The sequence below is a fragment of the Coenobita brevimanus genome, chromosome 78 (genome assembly GCF_032717465.1).
Source record: "Coenobita brevimanus isolate Jiangsu-jjx chromosome 78, ASM3271746v2, whole genome shotgun sequence".
Lineage (NCBI taxonomy): Eukaryota > Metazoa > Arthropoda > Malacostraca > Decapoda > Coenobitidae > Coenobita > Coenobita brevimanus.
The window spans coordinates 47,105,541-47,131,327 of record NC_137031.1 but is presented as its reverse complement, the minus strand read 5'-3'; the positions used below and the strand labels follow the sequence as shown (position 1 = coordinate 47,131,327).

The following is a 25,787-nucleotide window of genomic DNA, read 5'->3' as shown; positions in this document are numbered from 1 at the left end:
TGTTCTACTTCATTCTTCACACCGATGGGTCTCTCATAATCTGAATAATATCGTCTGGAGTTAGCTAGAATAATAGACACAGCACGTCTACGAGTTGCATGTACGAGTATTAAGATCGGACGATTTTATTCACTGCTGGAAAACCTTTACACAGGGCGATTTTATTAATTTCTGTAGGACCCCCGGGCTGACGCTGAAATATTCTCCTTGAAATCCATTAGCATAAGTGTTATTACTTTGTTTCATGATATTCTTACTAATGCCAGACGATTTTGTCCAGCCGAGAAGTGACGTATGGAGCGAATGGAATTAACATCTCTACATTTACACTCCGCTTCATCCTAAATGTCTAGCACCTCTTTCGTTTCCAAATTTCCTATTATCCTTAAATTCCTATAAATATCCAATTATCTACCACCATCTGACATCTTAGCATTTCCCAGCTACCTGTCACCTCATAAGCTTCTCTCACATCCAAACTGTTTATCACCTCTTAAACATCTATCACTTTCTCTTAACCACCTCACGACACCTGTTCATTTCCTAACTATCTACCACTTCCTGACACCACAGTATTATATCTACCACCCTCTGACATCACAACACCTGCTATCTCCCGACCTCGCAGCACGTCTTCCATTCACCCACCTCCATCATGCAGTCTCACATCCCACCACACCACCCTCCTGTCACACCGCTGCGTCCATCACATTCCGGGAAGGCAATGATGATGGGTGGTGTCGTGTGTCATGCGTCGGTGAATGGCAACTTCGCTCTTCCCTCACCCCTTCTTTATTCCTGGCTCCCTTCTCTCTTATCCTTCTCTTCTCTCCTAGCCTTCTCTTCTCTCTACTTCGTCTCCTCCTTCTCTCCTTCTCCCTCTTCCTCTACCACTGTCCCTATCCCGCTTCCACTCTCCCTTCCCCTCTCTCACTCTCTCTTCTACTTTCTCACTCTCCCTTCTACTCCCTCACTCTCTCTTCTCTCTCACTCGCCCTCCCCCCCTCTCACTAGCCTCCCCCCCTTTCTCTCTCTCTCTCTCCCTCCATCGTTCATCCCTGTCACGCATTTTATGTTTAAATCATGTTTTCCAAATAAATCACGTTTTCTGAATATAAAACGTGCCTCTCCTCGCCGCTCTACTATTCCCAATAAAAAGAACAGAGTTTGGAAAGGACACAAGTTTCCCGAAAAGTATTTTTTGGGAAAGCCCCTGAAGCCCATTAAATAACGTGAATAGACTGCAAACCATCAAAATTCGAGATTAGAGCCGCTGTATTGTCTAGTATTTCAAAACACTGGACAGGGCCGGAGTTTAGGCGCCTGGTTCATAACGTGTGGTTGGGCCAATGTTCACAGCGTAAAATGTTTACGTGACACGGGTCGGCACAGTGGATCTCTTGACTATATAGCAAGTGACAAAAGTTCGCTTGATGTCCACCTACGTCCGCTTCACACTAAGGATGTGTCAGTCATTTTCCTCCCCGATGTGTCATATCAGAGAAAATCATCTATGCTCAGAGGAACATATCAAGTCTATATAAGCTGACGAATATTAGCCAATGGGGGAAACTGTGAAGCAGAAGAGGTAAAATATTAGGCTAAGCCAACATTTTCCCCCCGACTGTGCGTGTGCATTTCCAAGTAGTCGCCTGTTGGCACAGAGACCTATTTAGCCCCTCTCAGCGCAGAAATATGGGTCGGCAGAGAATTTTTTAGAAAAGAGGAAGTAAGGTATCAGACTAATTTTTATCCCTGGCTGTATGTACATATACTTTTTTCACCCCACACATTCGTAATGCAGTGGGTGGCGTTGATGAGGGGAAATACACGGCACCGGTGAAATTCGGATGTGGGTTTTGTTTTGTATATATATATATCTGCTGCATTATCACTATCAAACAGGTGGTACCTCGGATTGCCACCACCGGCAGGGTAGGGATGGTGGCACAGGGTCCTCCCGGTCACCATCAGCGACTGTGCCGGCAGCGACTGTTGCAATTTCCAGTCATACTCCTTAGCGGAGAAGCGAAAATGCGGCCTTATATTTTGCCAATATCCGTGGCCTTAGCACCAAACTAAATTCAGTTTATTTTTTTCCTACAGTCCATATCCCCTCTGGCCCTATTCCTCGCAGAACCACATATCTCACTCTCTACAGAAATATCCCCATCTTGTATTCCTGGTTACCATCTCACAAATTTTTGTAACAAGGGCCGCACCTGTTGTTGTATCAAATCTCAATATGCAGTTGACACTATTTTAAATTTCACTTCATCCAGTTTTGATTACTCACTGTATAATCTAAATTACTAAATATTACCAAATACATCTGTGTAGTCTATCGTTCCCCAATGCTTCTTCAGAATCCAGTGTATTTGACTTCATATCCACACAGTTGAGTAGCCTTGCCCTTGCCCTCAGCACCGAGATGACCATTTTGGGTGATTTTAACGTTCATAATGTTGAATGGCTGTTGCATTCTGCCAGGACTGACGATGCTGGTTTAGAGCGTGGGCTATTTGCAGAATCATTTAATCTCACGTAGTTGGTAAAGCAACCAACCAGAGTATCAAAAAGTCGATTCCATGACATCATTTAATCCCCTGCAGGCCTAGGACGTCCACTGAAAATTATTATTGATATCCCAAGATGATTTCATCCAGCTTAGGACAGAGTTTTCGAAGTGAATGTGTTGGATACAACCTTTCATAGCCCTCCTCACGCTTAGGGTCCTATCTCTAAATGACGTCTTCGTCTGGTTGCAACAAAAACAGAATATAAATGACGTCTTCGGACTACAGGGATTAAAGCCAACATTATTTCACAAGAATATTCCATAGTCCACTCACCCTAACTTGGAGGAGATTTCTGTCCTTTTGCAGCCAATTTTCCCTAGCTTAGTTGCAGAATAAGATAATACTGCGGTTTTGCAGCCTCACCACAGCCCTTTCCCGTGACTCTGATTATATGCAAGTGTTAATCTGTTGTTTTATCTCAGCATTCAAGATGGAGTGATGGTTATTTTATATTAAGTTAACATGAACAGAGTACACAATATTACAGCGGACGCCAGGTAATTTAGCCAAGACATGAAAAATCGTTAACTTCAAAGGATTAAGCCTCCCAAGCCGACGAGAATGGAGAAGGGGGTGAGGCAAGGGAGTGGGTTGGAGGGGCAACGGAGGGGGTTGGAGGGGCAAGATTGGATCGAAGGACGGCAGCTTCACCTCACCCCGGGCTGTCTGGAGAGCGAAAAAAAAAAATATATACTACTTTATCACTGAAACTGCAATTGCTTTAATCGACGATATTGATTTACGGCATCTGGCGCGTTCCCAGAGGCGAGCATGAGTAAATGGATATTAATAGCCGTGTAAAACTAAGCACATGCAGCAAGATTGGATCCGGGACTTTCAGAATGATTAAATTTCCAGCCAAGTTAAAAGTTTGTCCATGTGTTCATCGTTTGCTGCAGTTTGTTTTTTGTTACTGCAGGAAGTTCTCATTACATATCGCCCTCTTGATGTTCATTACTTTCCTTGTCTTATTTTTTCTCCATTGTTGTTCAATCTGAATATGGATGGGATTATAAAAGAGATCAAGGTAGGGCAGTGGATGTTCGAGCGGCCCTAATAGAGAGAGCAGTGATGAAAACTTCCTGTACTGTTGTTTGCAAATGATACTGTATTGTTATGTGAAGATGAAGGGGAGCTGAAAGGCTTTGTGGATGAGTTTGGGAGAGTGTGTAAGAAACGGATTCTAAAGGTGAATGTAGGGAAGAGTAAAGTTATGGTCTTCGAGAGAAGTGAAGTCAGTGAATGTACAGTGAGGTTGGATGAGGAGGAAATGGAAAATATGAGTGGTTTTAAGTACTTGGGTAGTGTGATGAGTATGGATGGAAGTTTAGAGTGTGAAGTGCTTGAAAGGGTACAACAAGGAAGAAAGGTTGCTGGTTCCTTGAAAGCAATGATAAGAGACAGGGAAGTGAGCATGAAAGTGAAACAGTTACTTTATGACAGTATCGTGATACCAACTCTAACGTTTGGAAGTGAAGCTTGGACCTTGTTGGAGGGACAGAAGTCAAGAGTGAGAGCAGTGGAAATGAGTTATTTGAGAGGAGCATGTAGAGTTACATGGAGAGACAGACTGACAAATGGGGAAGTGAAGGAGCGTTGTGGTGTGGCTATGGATGTGATAGGAAGCGTTAGGAGAAACACATCGAGATGGTTTGGCCATGTGGAGAGGATGGAGAGTGAGAGACTGACTTGGAGAGTGTATATGAGTGAGATGAAGGGGGGGAGAGGGATAGGGAGGCCAAGGATGAGATGGAGGGAGGGGGTGGATAGATATATGAGGGAGGAGGGGTGTGAGCTGGGAGCAGGGCAGTGAAATGGCGGGCACAGGAGACATGCAGGCGATTTGTTTGTGGCCACCCCTTACGGGATTAAGGCGTCTGGCAATAGGTAGATTTTCCTTTTCTTCATTTTTCGGTTTCTTCTTTTTTTCTTTCATTTTTTCTTTTGCTGTTAAGTTATGAGTAATTTGCAGAAAAAAAATGTGAAAGTTCCATTGCTATCATTAAAGTTGATTTGCCAGCTCCCTCAGTTTTACAGTCTCATCTGGATGGAAAAACTTTGACAGTTTGAGACACTTCATCGGCGTATAACCTTGACTTGCTGTATAAGTTGTATTTCCCTTACACCCACCCCCACACCCACACCCACACCCACACCCACACCCACACCCACCCACACACACACACACACACACACACACACACACACACACACACACAAAGCAAGGGACTACACCACTAACACAAGCGATAGAGTTAATCCATCCACATTTAAAACATTGCTGTATATATCACTGGAGTCCTCATCCACCTAACGACCTCAACAAACTTAACAATAAAAGTATACGGGAAAGATCCAGATTCAATCACAATCCATATAAATCGCGTTTTACCAGATTACCAGACCTGCTCAGTCGTAATCCCTAGAGTCGCTGGAATGAGAGACTTTTAATGGGAAAAAGTTTGGGCTTTCATAGATCTCTAGAGGAAGCATCCTTTTTCCTCTGTTTTTCCTCTCCCAATATGGAAGTAAGTAGGAGAGGAAATTACCCTTGAGTGAACTATCAAGGTAACGACGACAACGATGATGCTGATGCTGATGGTAATGATTGTTAGTGCTGGAGAAGCTTTAGTTTCATACCGTTTCGTTATGAGAATCTCTTCACCCTAGGGACAAGAACAACACGGGGGGGATGGAAAAATACATGTAATATTAGTCCTACTGATATGTGTTTGGGTGAAAAAATAAAAACAGCAATAACAACAACAACAGCAACACACACACACACACACACACACACACACACACACACACACACACACACACACACACACACACACACACACACACACACACACACACACACACACAACTAATGCTTACTCAGTACAGCCTAAAATTTTTCTGCTTCAAACATGAATCCTTTGAATTTGATCTATATTATGCATCTGTTTCGATATGCAGGGACTATATGGACATTGTATGTATGAAATTTAACAAACCGCATCAACGTCTTCCTCTTGCGTACTTGATAATCCTACCTTTTTTTCTTAAGGGAGGGGGGGGAGTAGGGGGAGCAAGAGGGAAGGCAAGGAAGATGGAAGGTGAATGAGGGTTGGAACGATGGTCACAACCTGAGCAGAGCCCCGCACGTCACAGAATCACCAGGCAATCAGCGCTGGGTGAAAATTAGCAGGGGACGCGGCTGCAGGGTGGACTCTGGTATTGGCTTAGTTGTAAATTCCAGGGAGACACTTCGGCTCCTGGCGAGTGCAGACCAATTACCAAATATTTTTCCGAACTGTTTTATTCGCAAACACGGTATGTCATACAAAAGGCTCCTAGTTCTCGACACACATTATTACAACCTTATAAAGACTGACACACACACACACACACACACACACACACACACACACACACACACACACACACACACACACACACACACACACACACACACACACACACACACACACACACACACACACACATGTACCGTATCACACTGAGCCGCAGTCCAGTGGTCAAGTATAACTTGAGAATGGAGTCGTTCTGTTGGGAATTAGCCAAAAATACGTTCCCTTTACTAAGTCGCCACCTGCCTGGCTTTGTGACGCATTACTCATCCCTGCCTCTATATGCCTCTGTGATAAATCCCTCTTATCCATGGGTCCTAGTCTCCAGTACCGATGGAGCAACCGTACTGGGCATTCGCCATGAGTTATAAATCAGGACAAAACATTCCAGTGTCATAGTAGTTTTATCATTTTGTTTCTTCACAACATTACGAGAAACCTGTATTAAATAATTTATAACAGAATAAATTCTGGAGAGGGACAGCTTCATGGGTGGCACCAATGCTGTATAGTCAAGCAGTTTCATTGCCTTGTTACACACGCACAAACATCCCTCTGCTTCCTCCCTATCCCCCAAAAGGACGCTAGGGAATGCATTAGCATGACAGGTTCAGCCTGTAGTCCATCGAATTTACTTTCAGATGAACCTGAGGCCAATAAAACAAAAATATAGCCATAGTATATAGTCTGCTGATTTATGAACAACTAGTTATCATTTATCCGTCTGGTTTTCTGATCTAGGAGACACTAACCTGGCATAATCAAGCACGGGAAAGGAGTGATTGGAGAGAGAGGGTGTGAAGGCAGGAGGAGGTGGGAGGCAGGAAAGTTAGATGAGTTGGGTAAGAGGCCGAGGCATACCGTAGCAGATTCAGTAAACACCTTTCAAAGTTTCTTTACGATATATGTTGGGAATCTGGATCTTGGGGTTCAAATGTATTTTATCTCTAAATATTTTTACGTATTCTTTATTCTGTCATTTCATTACTCAAGTCTGCCTCATCCATTTTTGTTGCTTCTTTCCAGTGCTGAAGCCTCCCTCATTCTTTTTATTTTTTACTTTCTTTTACTTACCAACACTACTTGCGATATACAAAAGTAGTCACTTTCCGTTAAGATATAAAATGTTTTGTATTTTATATTTGCTATTTTTTAGTTCTCACACGTGATCCTGTATAAAAAAAGAGTTGCTTTCATGTGACCCTTGAATTATTCATGTTTCTCTTTATTATTGTTATTATTATTATTATTATTATTATTATTATTATTATTATTATTATTATTATTATTACTACTACTACTACTATTATTATTATTATTATTATTATTATTATTATTATCATTACTACTACTACTACTACTACTATTATCATAATCATCATCATCAGTCAGTCAGTCTTATTCCCCCTCACGCAACAGACCATTTACTATAGGCCACATCAAAATCTTTTCATCCCAACGCAAGATAAACTTCTAACCTTTTTCTATATCAAAACTTTTTTTTTTAACTGTTTTTCCATGAGTTTTACTGCTGATTCATCTTCGCCCCTCTTCCCATTTCCTTTCCCAATCATTCTTAACTTCCTCGCCATCAACTTAACGCCAGCCACTCTCCTACCTAGTCTCAGCAACCTCGTTTTTCTTCTTTTCTTCTTCTTCTCCTCTTCCTCCTCCTCCTCGTCCTCCTCCTCGTCCTCGTCCTCGTCCTCCTCCTCCTCTTCCTCCTCCTCCTCCTCCTCCTTCTTCTTCTTCTTCTCTTTCATTTTCTTTTTCCTCTATTCTCTTGTTCTCTTCTATCTCTTAATCTATGTTTTTCTGTTCTTTTTCTTCAGTCCATTATCTTTTATCATTGTCATTACCAGAGTCTTGTCAGTATAAGTCATAAGACTGTCATCATCATCATCATCATCATCATCGTCGTCATCATAACCTGCATCATCGTTACTTTCATCACTACTGTCATTATCGCTCGCACAATTATTTTATGAATTATCACCATCAGCAAAACTATCATCATTATCATCACCATCATCATCATCATCATGTTACCCTTCATCACCATTATAAACACCGTCACCACCATTACCACCACCACCACCACCACCATCATCCTCATCTTCAACTCCTTCTGAGCAATGACGTATTTTACAGTGCATTCTTAGTACCTCCAAAGATTAGTCTCAGCACAGGAAGGAATTTTAGAACTCGAGATGTTAGATACAGCCTTCATCAACCCTTTGACCAAAAAACATCCCCATTAAGCGTAATTCTGTAGTAATATAAAGTCTGATCAAAATGAAATGGGATTCCCTTCTTAGACTGGGTTAACAGCAACAGTATTCTCTTGGTCGTCTGTTTGTTTTCTGTTTTCTGCCTGTCTGTCTATCCTTCTGCCTGTCTGTGTGTGTGTCGATCAAGCGCCATTGATTTCCTCATATTTCCCCTCTATTTCCACAGTCTAGAGATTAAAAACGTTCAAGCTTATTGTACACAAAATTCGTCGTGCTGTCGAAACTATGAAATGGAGAAATAAAAAAAAATCCTCAATCTCGGGACCACTCTAGTATTCTATTGCGGCTAATGTCAGACGATTATACTCAGCTGAGGAGACCTACGAACCTGAGAGTGTTAATACGGCATCACTAACTTTAATGGTCAGGACAGCCCCATTATTTTATTCTAACCAACACCAGACGATTTCATTCATCTGAGAGGGAGTTAGAGCAGCCTGAGACTCTTAATTTTCTCTCTGTTTATACAAGCTTGACGAATTAAATAGTTCACGCTTGATATGCATTAAATTCTTTCAGACTTATAACACTAACGGAATAAGATATGAGGCAAACTTTCTCAGCTGGGTGGCATATTTCTCATTTTGGTCTTACTCCCCTCACTTGATTTTAATTAATTCCAAAAATAATCTAACTGTAGGGATTATTATTTTTTTTACCCTTTTACAACTAGCGGGTTCCTTAAGCTGAATGAAATCGTCCTGCATTGAACGGAATGCGTCAGTAATCTAGATCAAACACTGCGGGTTGCGAGGACGACTTAAGAGTGAACAGCAACAATAATCATCTCACTCATATGATGTCCTTCTCTTATCGTTTATTCTGCTTCCAGTTGGATGGATCTGTTTGGAAGGTAATTTTCGAAATAGAGGATATAACATAGATTTCATTAACCCGTTCATTACAAGATTCCTATTAATGATTCAATAAAAGCTCCCGGAAATAGTGAGAAAAAAAAATTCTACCTGATTGTTGGAGATATTGAGACGAAACTCTGATTAATACACTCAGGTTTCCATGACTTAGTCTCAGCCGAAAAAAAAAATCGCTTGGAGATTTTTGGAGTAGACTATGAGAATCGTACCCATTCTCAGCTAAATGCCTTCGTCTAACGTTACCTGGAATATAACGCAAGAGTTGTCCAAACCAGTAGTGAGTTAGCGTTTGATCTTCGGGGTAGTCTATATTGTGTGATGGCGGACCAAACTGAATACAATTTCCTCTTGGTTACCTGACTCATCTGGGAGGCAAACTAAACTGCACTAACTTTAACTTGACCTAGAAATACTGTTCACCACAAGGGAGGAACTGCATTACACACACGTATTCTCGTTGATAGGAAGCTTTGTACCACCACTTTGTCCTTAAGTCTCATGTATTTTATCTGTAACTTTAGAACATAATGTGCACTAGTACCAAAAAAGAAAATTTGTAACATGTAAAATTCATCACTAAGGATGAGACATTACAAAACCCCGGATTCCATCAAGATCATGGTCCAGAATATAGCCCAGAATGTAGGCCAGAGCATCAAGAATATAGCCCACACTCTACAAAATGTAGCCAAAAACACGGTCAAGTTCCTCAAGAATATAGCCAAGAATACAGTCCAGAGCCTTACGAATATAGGTTTGATTATATCCCAGAGCCTCTGAAGTGGGGTTCCTATCTCCGGTTCGATACCAAGAGAACGTCGGCCTCTCCCGCTCGTGCTCACTCCCGCCTCGCCTAATCATATCCCCGATACAAAGGAGTGAATATTTTTACCTCTGCGTCAACTTCAGCACTTTGTGACGCTCCCACTCGATCCCGCTGGGCTTTGAGGAGATCCAGGCTAAGAATAGACCATGCTCATTATTCACTGAAAAGTTTAATTACCAAAGGCTTTAGTGATAATTAACCACTGTGTATGGAAATAAACATGTGCCCCATTGTCAGGATCACTCGGATATTCTAGCCAGCTAATGTAAGGCTATTTTATTCATCTGAGAGGGTCATAGGAGTCTGAAAGAGTTTATATAGTCATCAGTGTGGGTGGAACAGCTCTAGTTTTCTTTTCTAGCTAACAACAGATAATTATATTAAACTGAGAGGAAGTCATTAGAGCTTTCACGGTCAGAACAACTCTCTTATTCTATACCAGCTAACGCCAGACGATTTAATTTATCTGAGAGTTAGTTAGGGTAGCCTGAGAGTGCTAAATACTAAGCCAAGAAACTGAGAGTAGTCGCGTACTAAAATCACAAAGAATACTAAGCTCCTGTTTATCGCTGTCGGGATATAATCACACTTCAATCGTAACCGCAGTGAGAAATATGAGCTTCAGTGCTTTATATACTGAACAACATAATACTTTTGACTGGTAATGCCGTAACCATCCTTGTTTTATTACAGAAATTCAAGCACTTCAGCAACTTAATCTGCAGCATCAGACACAGCGTTGCCCTGAAATAGCCCTTCATTAGACACTCGCCTGATTGTATGCGATGCTGGGACGACTCAGGCTGTTGGTGTGGGCGTGGGTGTGGCAGTGGGAGTAGGATATGAAATAATGGTACAGGGTAGACATTGATAACGTTGATTAAGCCGTAACTACGACGCACGAAAAATGCCTGTCGTAGTGAACAGTAGTGTTATATAAAGACAACACTGTATCATCATCACCATTATCATCATCATCCGGACCTCCTTTCCCACCCTGAGGTCTTCTCTGGACACCACAAGGTAATGACCACTTCAGTCCGATTACTTCATCTTATTCTTGCTATTGAGACGTTTGTGTTGAACTTATTATGACTTATGCTCTTCAAAGGATTAATGAACGTTATATCTAACTCTTCCACTTCAATAAATCTCTCACTCTCCAATTAAAATCGTCCAGAGCTAGGAAGAAAAAAGTACACACACAAAAATCCGTAGACTGACGTGCATTAACACCGCCTATGACTTTTCCCGCACCTGGTAAAAAGTGGGGCTATCGACACCGTAATTACCTTATGATAAAGGGACCATTAACTCATTACGTGACCAGATTGTTTGACAGGGTAGGTGGTGCGAGTGAGACCCTACGGCATGGTCTGGCTATCTGTCTATCTACCTGTCTATTAAACCACCTATCTATCTATTATTTCATCAATCTATCTATTTATATCTTTGTCCGTCTAACTGTCTGTCTGTCTGTCTGTTTTATCTATCATTCATTCATTTCCTCTTTACCCCTTCAGGAGCATAGGAACCCAGGGCTAGGCTACTGGGTTCTGATGTTTAAGGCCAAAATGACAGGAAAAATAAAAAAAAATGAACTCAGCATAATTATTGGGCGTAAGATGAGGGGAATTATTTAGATATTGTTTATTATCAACATGTGAAGAAGGAATATTTAAGCTGGAGTTACAGTGATTCCCTACTCTTTGACGTCGATCGTGTGTGTGTGTGTGTGTGTGTGTGTGTGTTTTGGTTTCGTCTAGACAGGTATTGGATACTGAGAATCAACATGACTGGAATGGGAGGGTTGTGACAGCAGCACAGGAAGCGTGTCTGCCGAAGGGGGTGGCGATGTTGAAGGAAATATGAACCTCTTTTGACCCATTTGGAGTTCTGTTGAGTGTTGGAGTCTTAAAGTTAAAGTCTGTGCTTATGTTTTATGGTTTAACTTTGCAGCGAAGAACGAGTCTGAAGGTAGTAGGTTAACGTGATGGTCAGTAAGCAGTGACGAATATGAAGCAGCTGCCATGACAGCTCCAAAATTTCTCTGATTATCAATGTTGGAAAAAATAATGGGTGATATTATGGGTAGCTTTATTTTCTTCTTACTCTGTGATATACTGAAAATGCAAATATACTAGACGCTGCAGGAGAGTATTTTTCAGTTACATAACAAATCTGGTATTAAGGCTTTTTATCAAATGTAATCAGTGTAATCAGAAGCGGAAAGACATTTTATACCAATGAATACTCATTTAGGTAACAATATATTCTGCAACGTTAATGTTGCGTGAAATAGAAACATTGTTAATAACGCTGATAATGGGTGATCTTTTTTCATGCTGATATGAGAAAACAATAATCTAATTTACGGTGATTTTATTTCAGCAAGAGTTATAAGAAACGGTGAGTTAAACAATTAATCAGTTATTTTATCTACTCACTATTCACTCAGACTCCTTCACTCACTCACAGCTGAATAAAACGGTCTGGCGTAAACTGAGACAGAATACATGAGTGGTCCTATGTGAGATGGTTATTTAATGCTCCTGCTGCTGTCTGTGGATTCCGTCAATGGCTATCAAATAAAGAAATGCTTCGGAAGAGCTGTAAGGTGTGGCTAAGGTGTGATTGAACGACTGTGTGAGTGAGTGAGTGAGTGGATGAGTAAGTGAGTGAGTAAGTGGGTAAGTAAGTGACTGACTGACTGGCTGACTGACTGACTGGATGAATGAATGAATGAATGAATGTGTGACTGAGTGCGAGAGTCATTGAGTGATTGAGTGAGTGAGTGAGTGACTGACTGACTGATTGATTGAATGAATGAATGAATGAATGAGCGAATGAGTGAATGAGTGAGGTCCAGCTCCGTGACCCGAGTTGGACTTTCACCTTATTGATCGCCTCCATCTCTGTACACCACTGGGCGTCCTGATGGCGGGTCGAGGCAGAAGGCGGAGAAGGCGGAGAAAAAAAGAAGGAAATTGTAATAAGGAGAGTAAGAGAGAGAGAGAGAGAGAGAGAGAGAGAGAGAGAGAGAGAGAGAGAGAGAGAGAGAGAGAGAGATTGAAAGTATGGAGTAAGGAGGTAGAGAAGAAATGGGAAAAATGGGAGTTGGAAATGGATTGAAGAAGGAAAAAATTGGAGAACGAAATGGGAATAATGAGTAAAAAAGAGAGGAGAGAGAAACGAAAGTGTGGAGTATGAGGAGCAAACACAGGAGACAGGAGAGGAGTAAGAAAAAATGGGAGATGGATATGGAGGTATGAAGGAGAAGAAAGGGAGGAGGAGTTGGAAGCAAGAAGTGGGAGAAAAAACTGGAGAGAAATGACAGGATGAAACTGAAGCAAAAGACAGGAGGTAGACAGACAAGAGTAAATAATGGGAGAAGAAAAGGAAGGTGGAGAGTTGGAAGAAAGGGAGGAGAAGGAAAAGGACGCGTGTAGATGGGGAGAGAGTGAGGGAAATAAAAGTCCGGAGTAAGAGGGGGAAAAATGGAGACTGGGAAGGAGTTAGGAAAAAAAAAATAGAAGGAAATGGAGGCGAGGAAATGGAGAAAAGGGTGAAAATGAAAATGATGACTAGGAGAGGATAGTGGAGGTAAGAGACATGAGATTAATTAGAGTCATCTGGTAATAAATAGGTGAATAAAAGAGCAGGGAAGATGGATAGAGAAAAAGGGTAAGGCAGGGGAATAAAGGAATAAAAAAACATATAGAAGACAGTAATAAAGAAAGCATAGAAATTAGCAAAGGAAGAATTGGAGCAAAAATGGGTAAAGGGGAGATGAAATGAGCAAGGAAAATTAAAAGATGAAAGGTAATGGAAGTAAGGTTATGTGGAGGGAGGGAGGAGTGAAGTAGAAAATGTGAGGGAGAGAGAGAGAAAGGATTCGTAAAACAACAGGAACTGAAAAAAAGAAAAAGAGAGAGAGAGCATGGGAAAAAAAATTCTGGTGGAAACGCAGGAACGAAGCGAGACGAAAATAGTTTGCATGAGGAAAGTCGAAGGTGAGAGCGAAAATAACACAGGCATAGAAGAGAGGGGGAAAAAAGAGGAGGGGGAGGAGGAGGAGGAGGAGAAGAAGAAGAAGACAGAGAAACGGGAAAAAGCAGGAAGGAAGGATGGATGGATGGAAGGCATGAGAGTAAATTATGATGGAAGAAGGGAATAACAGTGACTGTGGCAAAAAATATAGGAATAAAGAGAAGGAAGAAAGGAGGTCGGGGGGGGGGGGAAGAGGCGAACACAGGTACTGAGAGAGAGAGAGAGAGAGAGAGAGAGAGAGAGAGAGATTAAAGGATAAAAGAGATTGGGCTTGGTTTTAGAAGAGGAGGGAAATGAAGAAAAGGGTAGGTAAGGGAAAACGAAGCAAGGTCAGGAAGCAGGAAGGAAGGAAGGCTGAGTGCGGAATGAATATCTAAGGGACAGAGAGAAGGTGAAGACAGATGGAGAGAGTATAGAACAAAGGTTAAAAGGACGCAGAATCAAAAGAAACAAGAAATCAGGGCAGAAGAACAGAGGAGTGGAAGAAGTAACGGCAAAGAAAAAAAGAGATACAAGAGAAAGAACTGGATAAAATACAGAGAGAGAACCAAAGAGAATGAGAGACGAGGACAGCAAAGAGAAAAGGAGAAAGGAAGACGAAGTTGGAGAAAAAGTGAATAAGGAAGGGAGCAAAGCCAAGAGCAGAAGGAAAATCAAAAGGATGGAGAGAAGGTGATGACGTGGAAAATGCGTTAACAGGACGGAAAACAGGAAGGGGGAAATGTGAGAAGGGAAGGACGTGGATGTGGGAGGCAAGATGGTGAAAATGGAAGGTTACAGTTGAGGAGAGGGGAGGAAGAGAGAAGGGAATGGATAAGAAGGGAGGAAGGAAAGAAGGAAGGAATGAGGAGGAAGGAAGGAGGGAAAAGATGGAAATAAGAGGAAGGAAGGAAAGGAAAGATGGAGAGGAAGACGAGGATGTAATGAGTTGTAGACGAGAAGGTGAAAATGGAAGGTTATAATTAAAGAATGAAGAGAGGAAGGAAAGAATAGAAAAAAAAAGGAAAACGAAGAGGAGAGAAGCGAGAAATAAAGGAAGGAAGGAATAAAAAGACAGAATATGGAGAGAGGAATGAAAGGAAGAAAGCAGGAGATAACCGAGGACGTAAGGAGTTGGAAGCAAGCAAGTGAAAATAGAACGCTGTAGATTCAGAGGAGGGAAGGATGGGGAGAAGGGAGGAATGGGGAAGAGAGGAGAGGAAGAAGGAAGGAAAGAGGAAGAAATGAGTAAGGAGAGAAGGAAGGAATGTGGAAGAAAGGAGTAAAGAGAGAAGGAATGAATGAATGAAAGACGGATAGGTAAGGAGCTGGTAGGAAAAGGTGAAAATGGAGGGATAAAGTTTAGATGAGGGAAGGGAGGAAAGAATCGTAGGAAGGGAGAAATAAGGAAGAAGGAAGGAGAGGAATGTGAAAAAAATGACCGGGAAGGACGGGGATGTAAGGCGCTGAGGGCAAGAAGGTGAATATTGACTGTTCAAGCTAAAGAGAGGATGGCAGGAAGGAGGGAAGGAAGGAAGGAATAAAATGGGAAGAAGGAAACGAAGGAGCAAGGATGGAAGGAAACACGAGAAGACATGGAGTTGAGGACGCTGAAGTGAAAATGGAGGGCTAGAGTTGACAAGAGGTGGACAGCAGGAAAGAAGGATGAAGGAAGAGAAAGGACGGAAGGAAGGATAGAAGGAGAGGCAAATGTGTGAAGGTAGCGTAGGGAAAGACGTGGATGTATAGAGATGGGACTTGGCGGTGAAAATCAAGTGAGAAGAGAAAGGAGGAAGTAGGAATAAAAAAAAAGAAAGAAAGAAAGAGGGGGATGGAGAGACTAAAAGAAAGGAAGGAGTAGATCGAGAAAGCATGCAATGCATAGGAGGAAGGAGCTATGGAAGGAAGGAAGGTAAAATGGAAAGAAGCAAACAAGCAAGGAAGGAAGGAAGGACGGAGGGAGGGAGGGAGGGAGATAGGATGAGTGGAGGAAGGTGGTAAATTGAAAGAAAATGCAGGAAAATGAAGAAAGACAGTGTAGAAGGAAGGGGAGGAAGGAGGAAGGATAGAAATAAGAGAGGTATAGTTAAGGTACAATACATAAGAGGAAGGAAGAAAGAAGAAAGAAGAAAGGAAGGAAGAAGGGAATGAGTGACAATGGAAGAAAGGAAAGGAAGGAAGAAGGGAAAAAGGAAGTGAAAGGGAACGAAGAAAGTAAGGGGAAGAAGGAAAGAGATGGACGCAGGTCAAAGGAAAATACCTGAGGGCAAAGCCAACATGAAAGGAAAAGAAGAAGGAAGAGGGAAGGAAGGGGAGATGAGCAAAAGAAATGCAGCAACAAAGGGAAATGCACGAAGAGGAGATGCGCCAAAATGCAAAGAAATAAGGAGCTGTGGGGAAGCATGAATAAGACGGGAGGCAGCAAGGAGTGAAATAGAAAAGAAGTAAAGAAGATTGGCGTGGAGGAAATTAGATGCACAGAAGAATATGGTGACGGGTAAAATATTATTCAGACGTAAGGAAGGACGAAGGAGGGCGACGGCGAAGGAGGAAGGGATTTGAAGCAGGGGAGTGGGTGGAAGGAGGAGAGGAGTGAAAATAGGGGGAGAATGTGGATGGGGGAAGATGGATGGAGAAGGGTGTACAGAAAGAGAGGATGAAAGGAGGGGAAGTGAGTGAAAGGGGGGGAGTGGGTGGAATGGGGAGTTGGTGGAAGGAGGGAGGGGGAGACTGGGGGGTGGGGAGGAGGGGATGGAAAGGAGGAAGACGATGGAAGGATGGAAGATTAATGTTTAGGACTGATGCCTATTGATTACACGCGGGTCTTCAAGACAGGCAATAGTCTTTTACCAAGTCACAGTCTGTCCCGCAATACGACACGCAACAATCGACAGGTTCCTAAATGTACTGCTGGGTGAACAAGGACACATGGTATCACAACACTGTCCCAGAGTCTGATCGGCCAAGGAACCGAACTTGGGTTTTTATCAGTTGTGGGCCATGTATGTTAGCTGTTTCATTGCCTTAGAAGAAAGCTTAGGAATAATGCCTTTTGACAGAGCGAACGATCCTTAGGATAGATTATCAGTTTCTGTTTAGATTCAAAATACAATGTAGTCCATATGTAACGCTCCTCTTCCATTGCTCATGTGTTGAAGGGGCCTCTCAGTCAGCGTTACTGATGTCTGTTCGCATCATTTATCCAATTCCTACTCCCACTCTTACCCTCTCGCCCACACCAGCAAATTGAGCCGTCCTTCACCAAAGAAGATATCTCCAGGTGAGTTTCTAGTGAAGCCCTATTTACGGACACCGTGTATTTCCCCTAGAATAAGGCACAAAACAGTGAAATATAAATCTAGGCCCTTAACTGTACTATTGAATGAAAAAGGACATGGAAACAGACTTCGTCCAAGAGTCTGACCGGCCTAAGAATCGAACTAGAGGTCTTCTAGATGTGAAATGAAAATACTAACATTGCACCAACAGCTCCCCAAGGGAAGCAAGGGAGGAAGAGTGGGTGGAAGGAGTGAGGGGGGAGTGGGTGGAAGGAGTGAAGGGAAGTGGGTGGAAGGAGTGAGGGGGAGTGGGTGGAAGGAGTGAGGGGGAGTGGGTGGTAGGAGTGAGGAGGAGTGGGTGGAAGGAGTGAGGGGGAGTGGGTGGAAGGGGATAGAGTAGGTGGAGGAACTGGGGTGCGCGGGAGGAAGGAAGGGGTATGAGTGGAGGGCGGGGATGGAGGGGGGACGGAGTGAATGGAAGGAGGGAGGGGGAGTAGATGGAAGGAGGGAGGGTGCATAGGTGGAAGGAGAGAAAGGGCAAAGATGGAAGGGGGGACTGGGTGTAGGTGAAACGGGATGAGTTGAAGAAGAGAGGGGGAATGGGTGGGAGGAGGGAAGAGTAGGTGGAAGAAAGGAAAGAGCTGTTTGGAAAGTGAAGGAAGAAAGAACGGGGGTGCCAGGGGTCAATTTCCCTCAGACGATGGCCATTAACATTTTTGCCGCTGGTTCTTAATCCCCTCCAATGGCCGACCTTAACAACGCCTCTCCATCTATTTAATCTGTTTATTTGTATCTATTCCGGCCCGGCGACGCTCCGGACAAAAAGACCCAGACAGTGAAAAATCGAATCGTTTAACAGAAGAGAAAAATGACAAGAAGCGGATGGCCCAGAAAGCTAGGGCCATCCACCCGGCTAATCCAGGAGTCACAGCCAAGCTTTTCATTTGTCTTGCCATTCTGGGTCTTCCGGAGTCACGTTTTTGGCGGGCGAATTTTTGGGTTTGCCTCTTGCCAGATACTTCTAGGTTAGGTATTCTGTCGGTGTTGAAGAATTTATGATTATCCCTTCCAAACAGGATGGCGTATTTATTCATTTATTTTTATGTTACTAGACGATTTTTTAAAACTCATGGCAGACATCTCATTTGGTGAAGGAATCAATGGAACTTATATTTAATTTGACACATTCAAAAGGCATCTCTAAGCTGAATAAAAGCCTCAGATGGTAGCAAGACTGAACCATGATAAAGGACATGAGTACAGAGTAACCAAGAGACACTGTCACCCACCGCTCTGAAGGGGTTAACATAAAGTCGTTATGGTAGTGAAAGGGTTAAAAAGAAATGAGAGTAGAGTGGCTAAGAACCATTCGACGCACCGCAATGAAAATGCCCCCCCCCCAAAAAAAAAAAAAAAAAAAAAAGCACACACACATGATTATAGAAGTAACTACAGACCAATCTCACTCACTTTACCAAAAAGTTTAAAAATATGTAGTGATCAAAGATCAGTCTGACCCACCTTACTGAAGCGGCTGAAAACACTGAATATATAGTAAACAAAGAGTAATCTGAATCACTGTCCTGAAGCCTGAAAGAAATGAATATACAGTAACCAAGGAATATTAGGACTCACCATCCTGAAGGGACTAAAATATGTAGTAAACCAAGGAATATTCAGACTCACCGTGCTCTATGGCGAACCTGTGTAGATCCTCGGAGTCCTCATCGCTAGTGGTCTTGTCCCCATGGTTCCATTCCTCGCTCCAGCCCCCGCCACCAGCACCTGAACCATCAAGAGGGCTCAGATTAACATCCATTGCTTAGGCATGCAATCAGTTTTCATTACCTCTCAGATTTTCCCAAGTCTTAGGTTAATACCCATTAACTACACAAGGGTCAAAAGGCAGGTAATCAATTTTCGACAAGTCCCAGTCCTCTCTTAGGTTTAGAATAGTACCTGTCGAGTACACGATGGTCATTAAGGTAAACAATCCTATTTCACTTGATCCCGATCTTTTTTTGGGCTTATATCAATACCTAACTATTACACAAAGTCCCAATCTTCCTTAGAGTTATGACTAGCAACAGTAGAATATGCCGTTAGCAAAGCTGAAAAGATCATTTCTCAGCACCACGTAGATCTAACCCCCTGATTTCGCTGGTGGGCGTAAAAAGACAATGCATCATTCACCTTATCTTGACGGAGATATTAGTCCTTTTGTAGTTAAATTCCCGTAGCTCGATGGCAGAATAAGAAACTGCCATGGTTTTACATCCTTTCCAGAGCACCTTTTAGTGACTAGCGCCATATAGCTCTGCATACAAGATGGAAAGACAACAGTTTTACGCCTAATTAAAGTGACCAGAGTACAGCAAAAAGCAAACAGAGTTAATCTACCTGCCAGGAAGGGCGTGGCAGAGTTTGGTCAAAATAACGCGTGGAAACCTGTTGCTGAAACAAACGGTTTATTTTATCGTGATTCTACTGTGCAGGATGTAATAGTATAGTATGTAGGTACGTTTTGTAACTCCTACTATTAACTATTTCACTCCAGTGACATTCCATCTGAAGAGACTTTTCGACAGGAGGGGTTAGACACAGACTTCATTAACCCCTTCATAATTAGTAATCTGCACAAAGATGAATAAATTAAGCTATCCCCAAACCTGTCTTTCTCTCTCACTCCTGTCGTCACACGGTGAGTACGCCATGATCACAGCCACTTGCACCTTCTCAAACTTGAACTTGACATACATACATCTCGAGCTGACACATTTGTAATCTCTCATTCCACTCTGTCACACCTGATTCATCAACAAGGCAACTCCTTCCTTGCATCTTCCTTGCCCATTCATTCCCAATCTGCTACATTTCACATCCTGCCACTTCTCCACTTCACACCCATTCATCTTCGTTTCACACAATTCCATCACAGCATATCTCGCATTCTTGAACATATTCACCACTTCTACCCTCTTGCTCTCCTCATTCACACCTCTCACATTCCACGTGGCCACACGAGTCTACCCATTTGGTTGGGGCCCTGGGCAGGTATTGGGCCCTCCGAGGCTCTCCAAAACACTTGCATGATTAAGTGATTTTAGATATGGGAATCTGAGGGACACTTAACCAGGTCAAAAACCCCGGTTATATAGTTACCACCCAGCGTAGTAAATGGTTTCCTGGGTACAGGAAACCATTTGGCTTGGTGCTGAGTGTAGAGACCATAAGGCATCCCCACACGGAGTGAGTGGATGATGGGCGCCCTCATCCACCACAAAAACTCTTTAACTAACAGTTTTTGGAGGTAAGGATGCAAAACAAACAAACTACTGTCCTTGAATGAAATGAAACAGAATGATAATGGTAGTCACAGCAATGTGTTAAGACTGTCTCCCAAACTAAAAATTTATATAAACATACAGGTATTCCTTATTGTTAAACTACGGATCGAAGAAACAAGAGTATAATTACCACAGACATAAAATTTTTGCGGGAGTCCCTTATTATTTTTATTCAGAATGGCATCGTCTTTTTGTGCTTTGTTGACATAATCCTTCGCAATCCTTGTTCACTCGAGAGGTAGAATATCCTCAGGCTTCTTAATGTGATCATCCCCACCTCCAACGCGACGGAAATACCTTAGTGTCGGAACTTAGGTGAACATTCTTTTCTTGTAGATGGGAGAGTTGTTTGGTGTTACAGTCCGTTTAATTTCCTCTGCCAAAGATCCGCAACTTCTTTCAGCTAAGTTGATGGCCAGATGTAGTCAGCTTGAAGTATAAAATTGGCTAGTAACCAAGGAGACTCATACCTTAAAACCAAGGTTCATCGAATTTCACACAATCGGACGAAAAGACACCGACAATAGTATGTAATAAGTCTTATCTGGGACTGGGTTGGAGGACTGTGAATACCACCGGAAAAAAAACAGTGCCTGGAGCGAAGGATGGAAGGATTAGAGGAGGAGTGGGAGGGATTAGGCCGCATTCTTGCAGGATTATGAGGATCTGGAAGCTCATCCCCAGCGACCTGTTTTGCATACTACACAAAATTCTATGGTTTGATATTTTTCTCTCTTTGCAATGAACAGAAATTGGAAAAATAACATACAAACACAAAGTATCTTGGTCGAAAGAGGAATAAACTGAGGTCATTTTCACAAAGGATCATAGCCAGTTTCAGTAATCAAACCATCTCCGTTGAAGTTAAATATCATCAGGATTAACTTTACTCGCCTTTATTTTTTGCCTAATTATCCGGTCTGTTTCTGTTGTGAAGTGCTTGGTGGCTGTACGAGATAAGTATAAACAAACGATAATTATCACAGCTCAAATTCAAGAACGTATATGAACATGACTCCTAGTTAAGAAAAAGTAACAGGAAACCCTCTAAGCCGACGAGAATACAGGCTTGGGTTTGGGAGCAGGAGGGAGAGAAGGAGAAAAAAGGAAAGGGGAGAGAAGAAAGGGAGAGGGGGAGAAAAGAAGGGGAGAGGAGGGGGCCCTTACCCTGTCCGTCACATAAGGTTGGCGCCAAGTTGAACACGCTTGAGTTCCCGAGTTAAATCGCTTTGCGGCAGACTAAATTAAATTTCATTGCCCCTGTGCTGGAGGTGGATGTTGATTATACGCATGAGTGATTTTGTGAGTATGATTGTTATGTTTTTGGAAATGTCATGTCGCTGCTCATTCACAGGCGCTAAGCGAAGTGAATTTAATCTATATGTCCATAAATTCAAAACAAAGGTAAGCGAAATGTCAGTGATTAATTTTCAGGTATGCCTACCATGCATAAAGATCGTTTGTTATTTTAAAGTAAAGCATGGACGAGGCTTAACAATCATGTAAGTTTTTGATATGAGTTTGACAAAATCAGATGTAAAAATGTGATACACTTTCTGAACTCTGTCATTTACAGGTATGGGGGCTTATGTTTCGGTTTAGCTGTGTTTAGAAGTTCAGTCTCTTTACCTAGTGGAATATGTAAATAAAAGATCAAGAATAAGATGAGTTTTCTTTAGCCTCTTTCCCTTCTGTGCAAAATGACTAAGACAAACAACCCCCACCTTCCCTGTCTTAATAATTTACGTAGGGATGAGTAGAGGGCCGTAAACCCTCATAGCTTAAGGTTGCGTGGATATAATATGTTGTCTTTACTCATATAGCTACCGTACTGTATACTTCACAAGTAAACTGTATATAAAGTTTTTTTTTTCTAAATTAAAGCCCTGTATAAAGGCGCTGCCACACCAAGGCCGGAAACAGACTTATTCTAACGCAATCTCTCCGATTATGTACGTTAGGAGTAACGTTGGAATAAGAACACCTCGTTTCACTGAGTCACATTCATACCATTATGCCTGTCACTGTTACCTGCAGCATGTCTAACAGTGCAAAATAGATTGACCAGAACGTGGCTACAAGAAACGAAGTGTTCCTAATCCTACTTTAACTCCGACCTTAATAATCGTACAATACGCGTCACATTATACCCAGTTCAGACACTGGTGTGGCGGCGCCCTAAGGTTACATGAGTATGTCTGTCATTACTCGCAACGAAACTGTATATGAAATTTTTCATGTGTGTAAGTTGTATATTAGGTTGCTTGTATATGCTTAGCTTTACTCATTCAGTTACCATAAACTGCAATTCTAAACCAATTAAACATTACGACCAAACAAAAATACCTCAGATAATACCTAACTACCAAAGAAAATTGCTTATAGTAGAGAATAGAATACCATCATTTGTAAATACGAGACCACAGACCACACCACTGACAGGGAATGGGAGTGGGTTTGGGAGTGGGAGTGAGCATGGGAACAAGAATGGAAGTGGAACTGGGAAATATAATGAGTGGAAATGGAAGTGGCAATAAGACAGGGAGTTGGAAAGGGAGTCACCCCGCACCAGTTACCTCATACCACATATTCCCTTTGTTCCGGGGTGTTTTCTAGCACCTTATCCGTCATATTTTTTTTCTGTTTTACCCCTCATTAATTACCCATACGATACACAAGTCTTCTAGATACTCATGAAGATTACATATACAACACACACAAAAAAATATCAGAGCGTCATATGCAGCAACAAACTAGTAAGAAAAAGGTCGTTGGGAGCATCCTATCCCGACACGTGTACATGCAGGTATCCTCATAAAGCAAGCTGGCATCTGTGGTGGGTCCCTCGCCGACACAGATGCAGCCGACAACATTAGCGTGCGACATGTGCAGCATTACCTGGCGGACACCTGCCCTCGCCCGCATTACCTAGATGACTACCTTATCTTGATATTCGTAGCGTTTTGCATAAGGACAGTGTGGCGTGGAGAGAGAGAGAGAGAGAGGAGAGAGAGAGAGAGACAGACAGACAGACAGACAGAAAGATGGACAGAAAGACAGACAGATAGTACGACAGACAAGCAGACAGACATGACGAGCAGACAAACTAACAGACGAGCAGACAAACATAAGTGTAGACAGACAGACTGACAGACAGACAGACAAACTGATGGAAAGGGAGACAGAGAAATGTCAGACCGACAGGCAAACAGACTGGCGAATATATAAGATAAGCAGAAGTGATGAGGCAGCAATGACCGAAGGAAAAAAAAAAAAAAGGATCCTCGACTGAATATTTTACCTCGCACAGCAACAGCTCTGTGAAAGTCCCCTTGTAAAATAAAAAAAAACAATAAAAAAATAATAAAAACAAAATGCCAGTTGTTATATGCTTCGGTGAAAGAGCTTGACTCGATTCCAGCTAAACTCTCACGGGAACATCACTCTTTCGTCTACGCTACACCGTTCCGGATTCACTGTGCACTGTTGAACATCAAGCATTTTTTCTGTTATGAATTTTACAGTACTAGTTCGCTTCAGTCGGGAATGTGATGATGAAACGTGACTCAGAAAAGCCTGGTACTGCGTCAGTCAAAAATCCAGCACAACACATGTAGCTTGTAACGTCCAACTTTTTGTTTCCTCTTTGATAGTTACGACCGATGTGAGGAAATCAAGTATGCAAGGAAATATATATACGTGAAATGAGATTGGAAAGCAGGTTAACTCATCGATGCTGAGAAAACCTGGGAATATAAATCACGCAACACGCTTACACAATACACATACCAGACCCTTAGTGGATGTGTTTTGACGGTTAAGTCTAAGGTCATTAATCTCGTCGGTTAAGGAGGCTCTCTAGCACCTCTTCCTTAGCGATTTATTTATAGATATGGCAGCTTAATATCCTTTCGTGAGACGATATCAGAAGGATTTACTGTAAGTGAGCGGAAGTTTGCTGCTTGCTCGTCGTGAGTTAGGCCTTGGTAGAATGTCATGAATCTTCGTGGACGGTAGAAAATCACAATGCCGTGAGCTTTTCAAACAGAAGTTATTCCCCCATACTGACTTTGTCCATATCTTCACAACAAACACAGTTTCAATGTCTGGCTGCAACATCTTCCGACAGAACAAAACCTTGCTCCCTCTCCTCGATTTCAGCTGGAGAAGCACAAAATTGAAGCAGTAAAGAATAAAAATAAAAGTTACGTTCCCTTTTCTTTGGGAGTGGGCTGGTGAGATGGCCGGACCACAAGCCAGCCCGGTGCCACTCCCAGCTCTTACCCAAGGCGTTCCATTTCTCAGCTGGACGGCACCGCTTCTTTACCTCGCACTGCCAAGGGATCGCACCAGGCACACAGCGGCACAGATTCACCCAGTTTACTTCACGTACTCTTGTGTGGTATTGTTCTTTTTTGTACTGACACACTCGCACACACACACACAGTTCACATCGCTTACTCATTTGTCGTCCGGCTCTTGTTTGTACAGATGCATCCCGTTTGCGTCGTGTACTGTCATGTACCCTGGTTCATTGTGTTCTGTTGTGTAGTTTTGTTCTTGTTTAAGCATATTCACACTGCTTACGTCGAATACTGCTGTTTAATTTAGTTGTTGGTTGTACAGATACATACAACGCGTACTGTCTCGTAGTTTGGTTCTCGGATATACAGATTCAAACAGTTTACATCGCGTGCTGTTGTGTGGTTTGGTTGTTATTCAAACAGATTCGCACAGTTTACATCGCGTCGTGTAGCCTGGTTCTAGTTTTTTTTTTTTTTTTTTTTCCCATTCCGACAGGGATCTGAGGATCTTCCAAAGGTTTGATGAACGATCGTGGAAAAGTCGAACCTTCTAAGGCAAGGATATATCTAGTTCAGACTTTGGTTTTAAATATTCTTTGGACAAAGTTGGGAGAATACTGAATTTTCCGACAATTTCCTGACTGAACTTTACGTTTACTACTCGTATTATAGTTTCTCTTTGTTCACACTTTATTTCTTTTAATCTCTACACCTCAGCCTAATCATCTTTACATCTCTTACTGTCTTAATAGACTGGTTCTCCTTTACACATTGCCCACTTCTGCCCTGGGTGAAGGTTACATCAAGTAGCTACCGATGTGTAGTGTGTCTCTAGTTAAATTTCATAATCTTATAATTTGGTTATCGCTTATGTCTTGTGACAGTGTACTGTATCTTGG

At 42.3% G+C, this 25,787-nt stretch overlaps 1 protein-coding gene across 1 annotated transcript in view; it reads right to left on the bottom strand.

Annotated features, from left to right (window-relative positions):
- LOC145408671 (zwei Ig domain protein zig-8-like) overlaps positions 1 to 25,787 on the bottom strand; it is a 393,413-nt gene that overhangs the window by 64,776 nt on the left and 302,850 nt on the right. Inside the window, exon 2 of the mRNA XM_080279351.1 lies at positions 18,924 to 19,022. Coding sequence (XP_080135477.1) covers positions 18,924 to 19,022 — 99 coding nt within the window. The remainder of the gene's footprint in view (positions 1 to 18,923; positions 19,023 to 25,787) is intronic.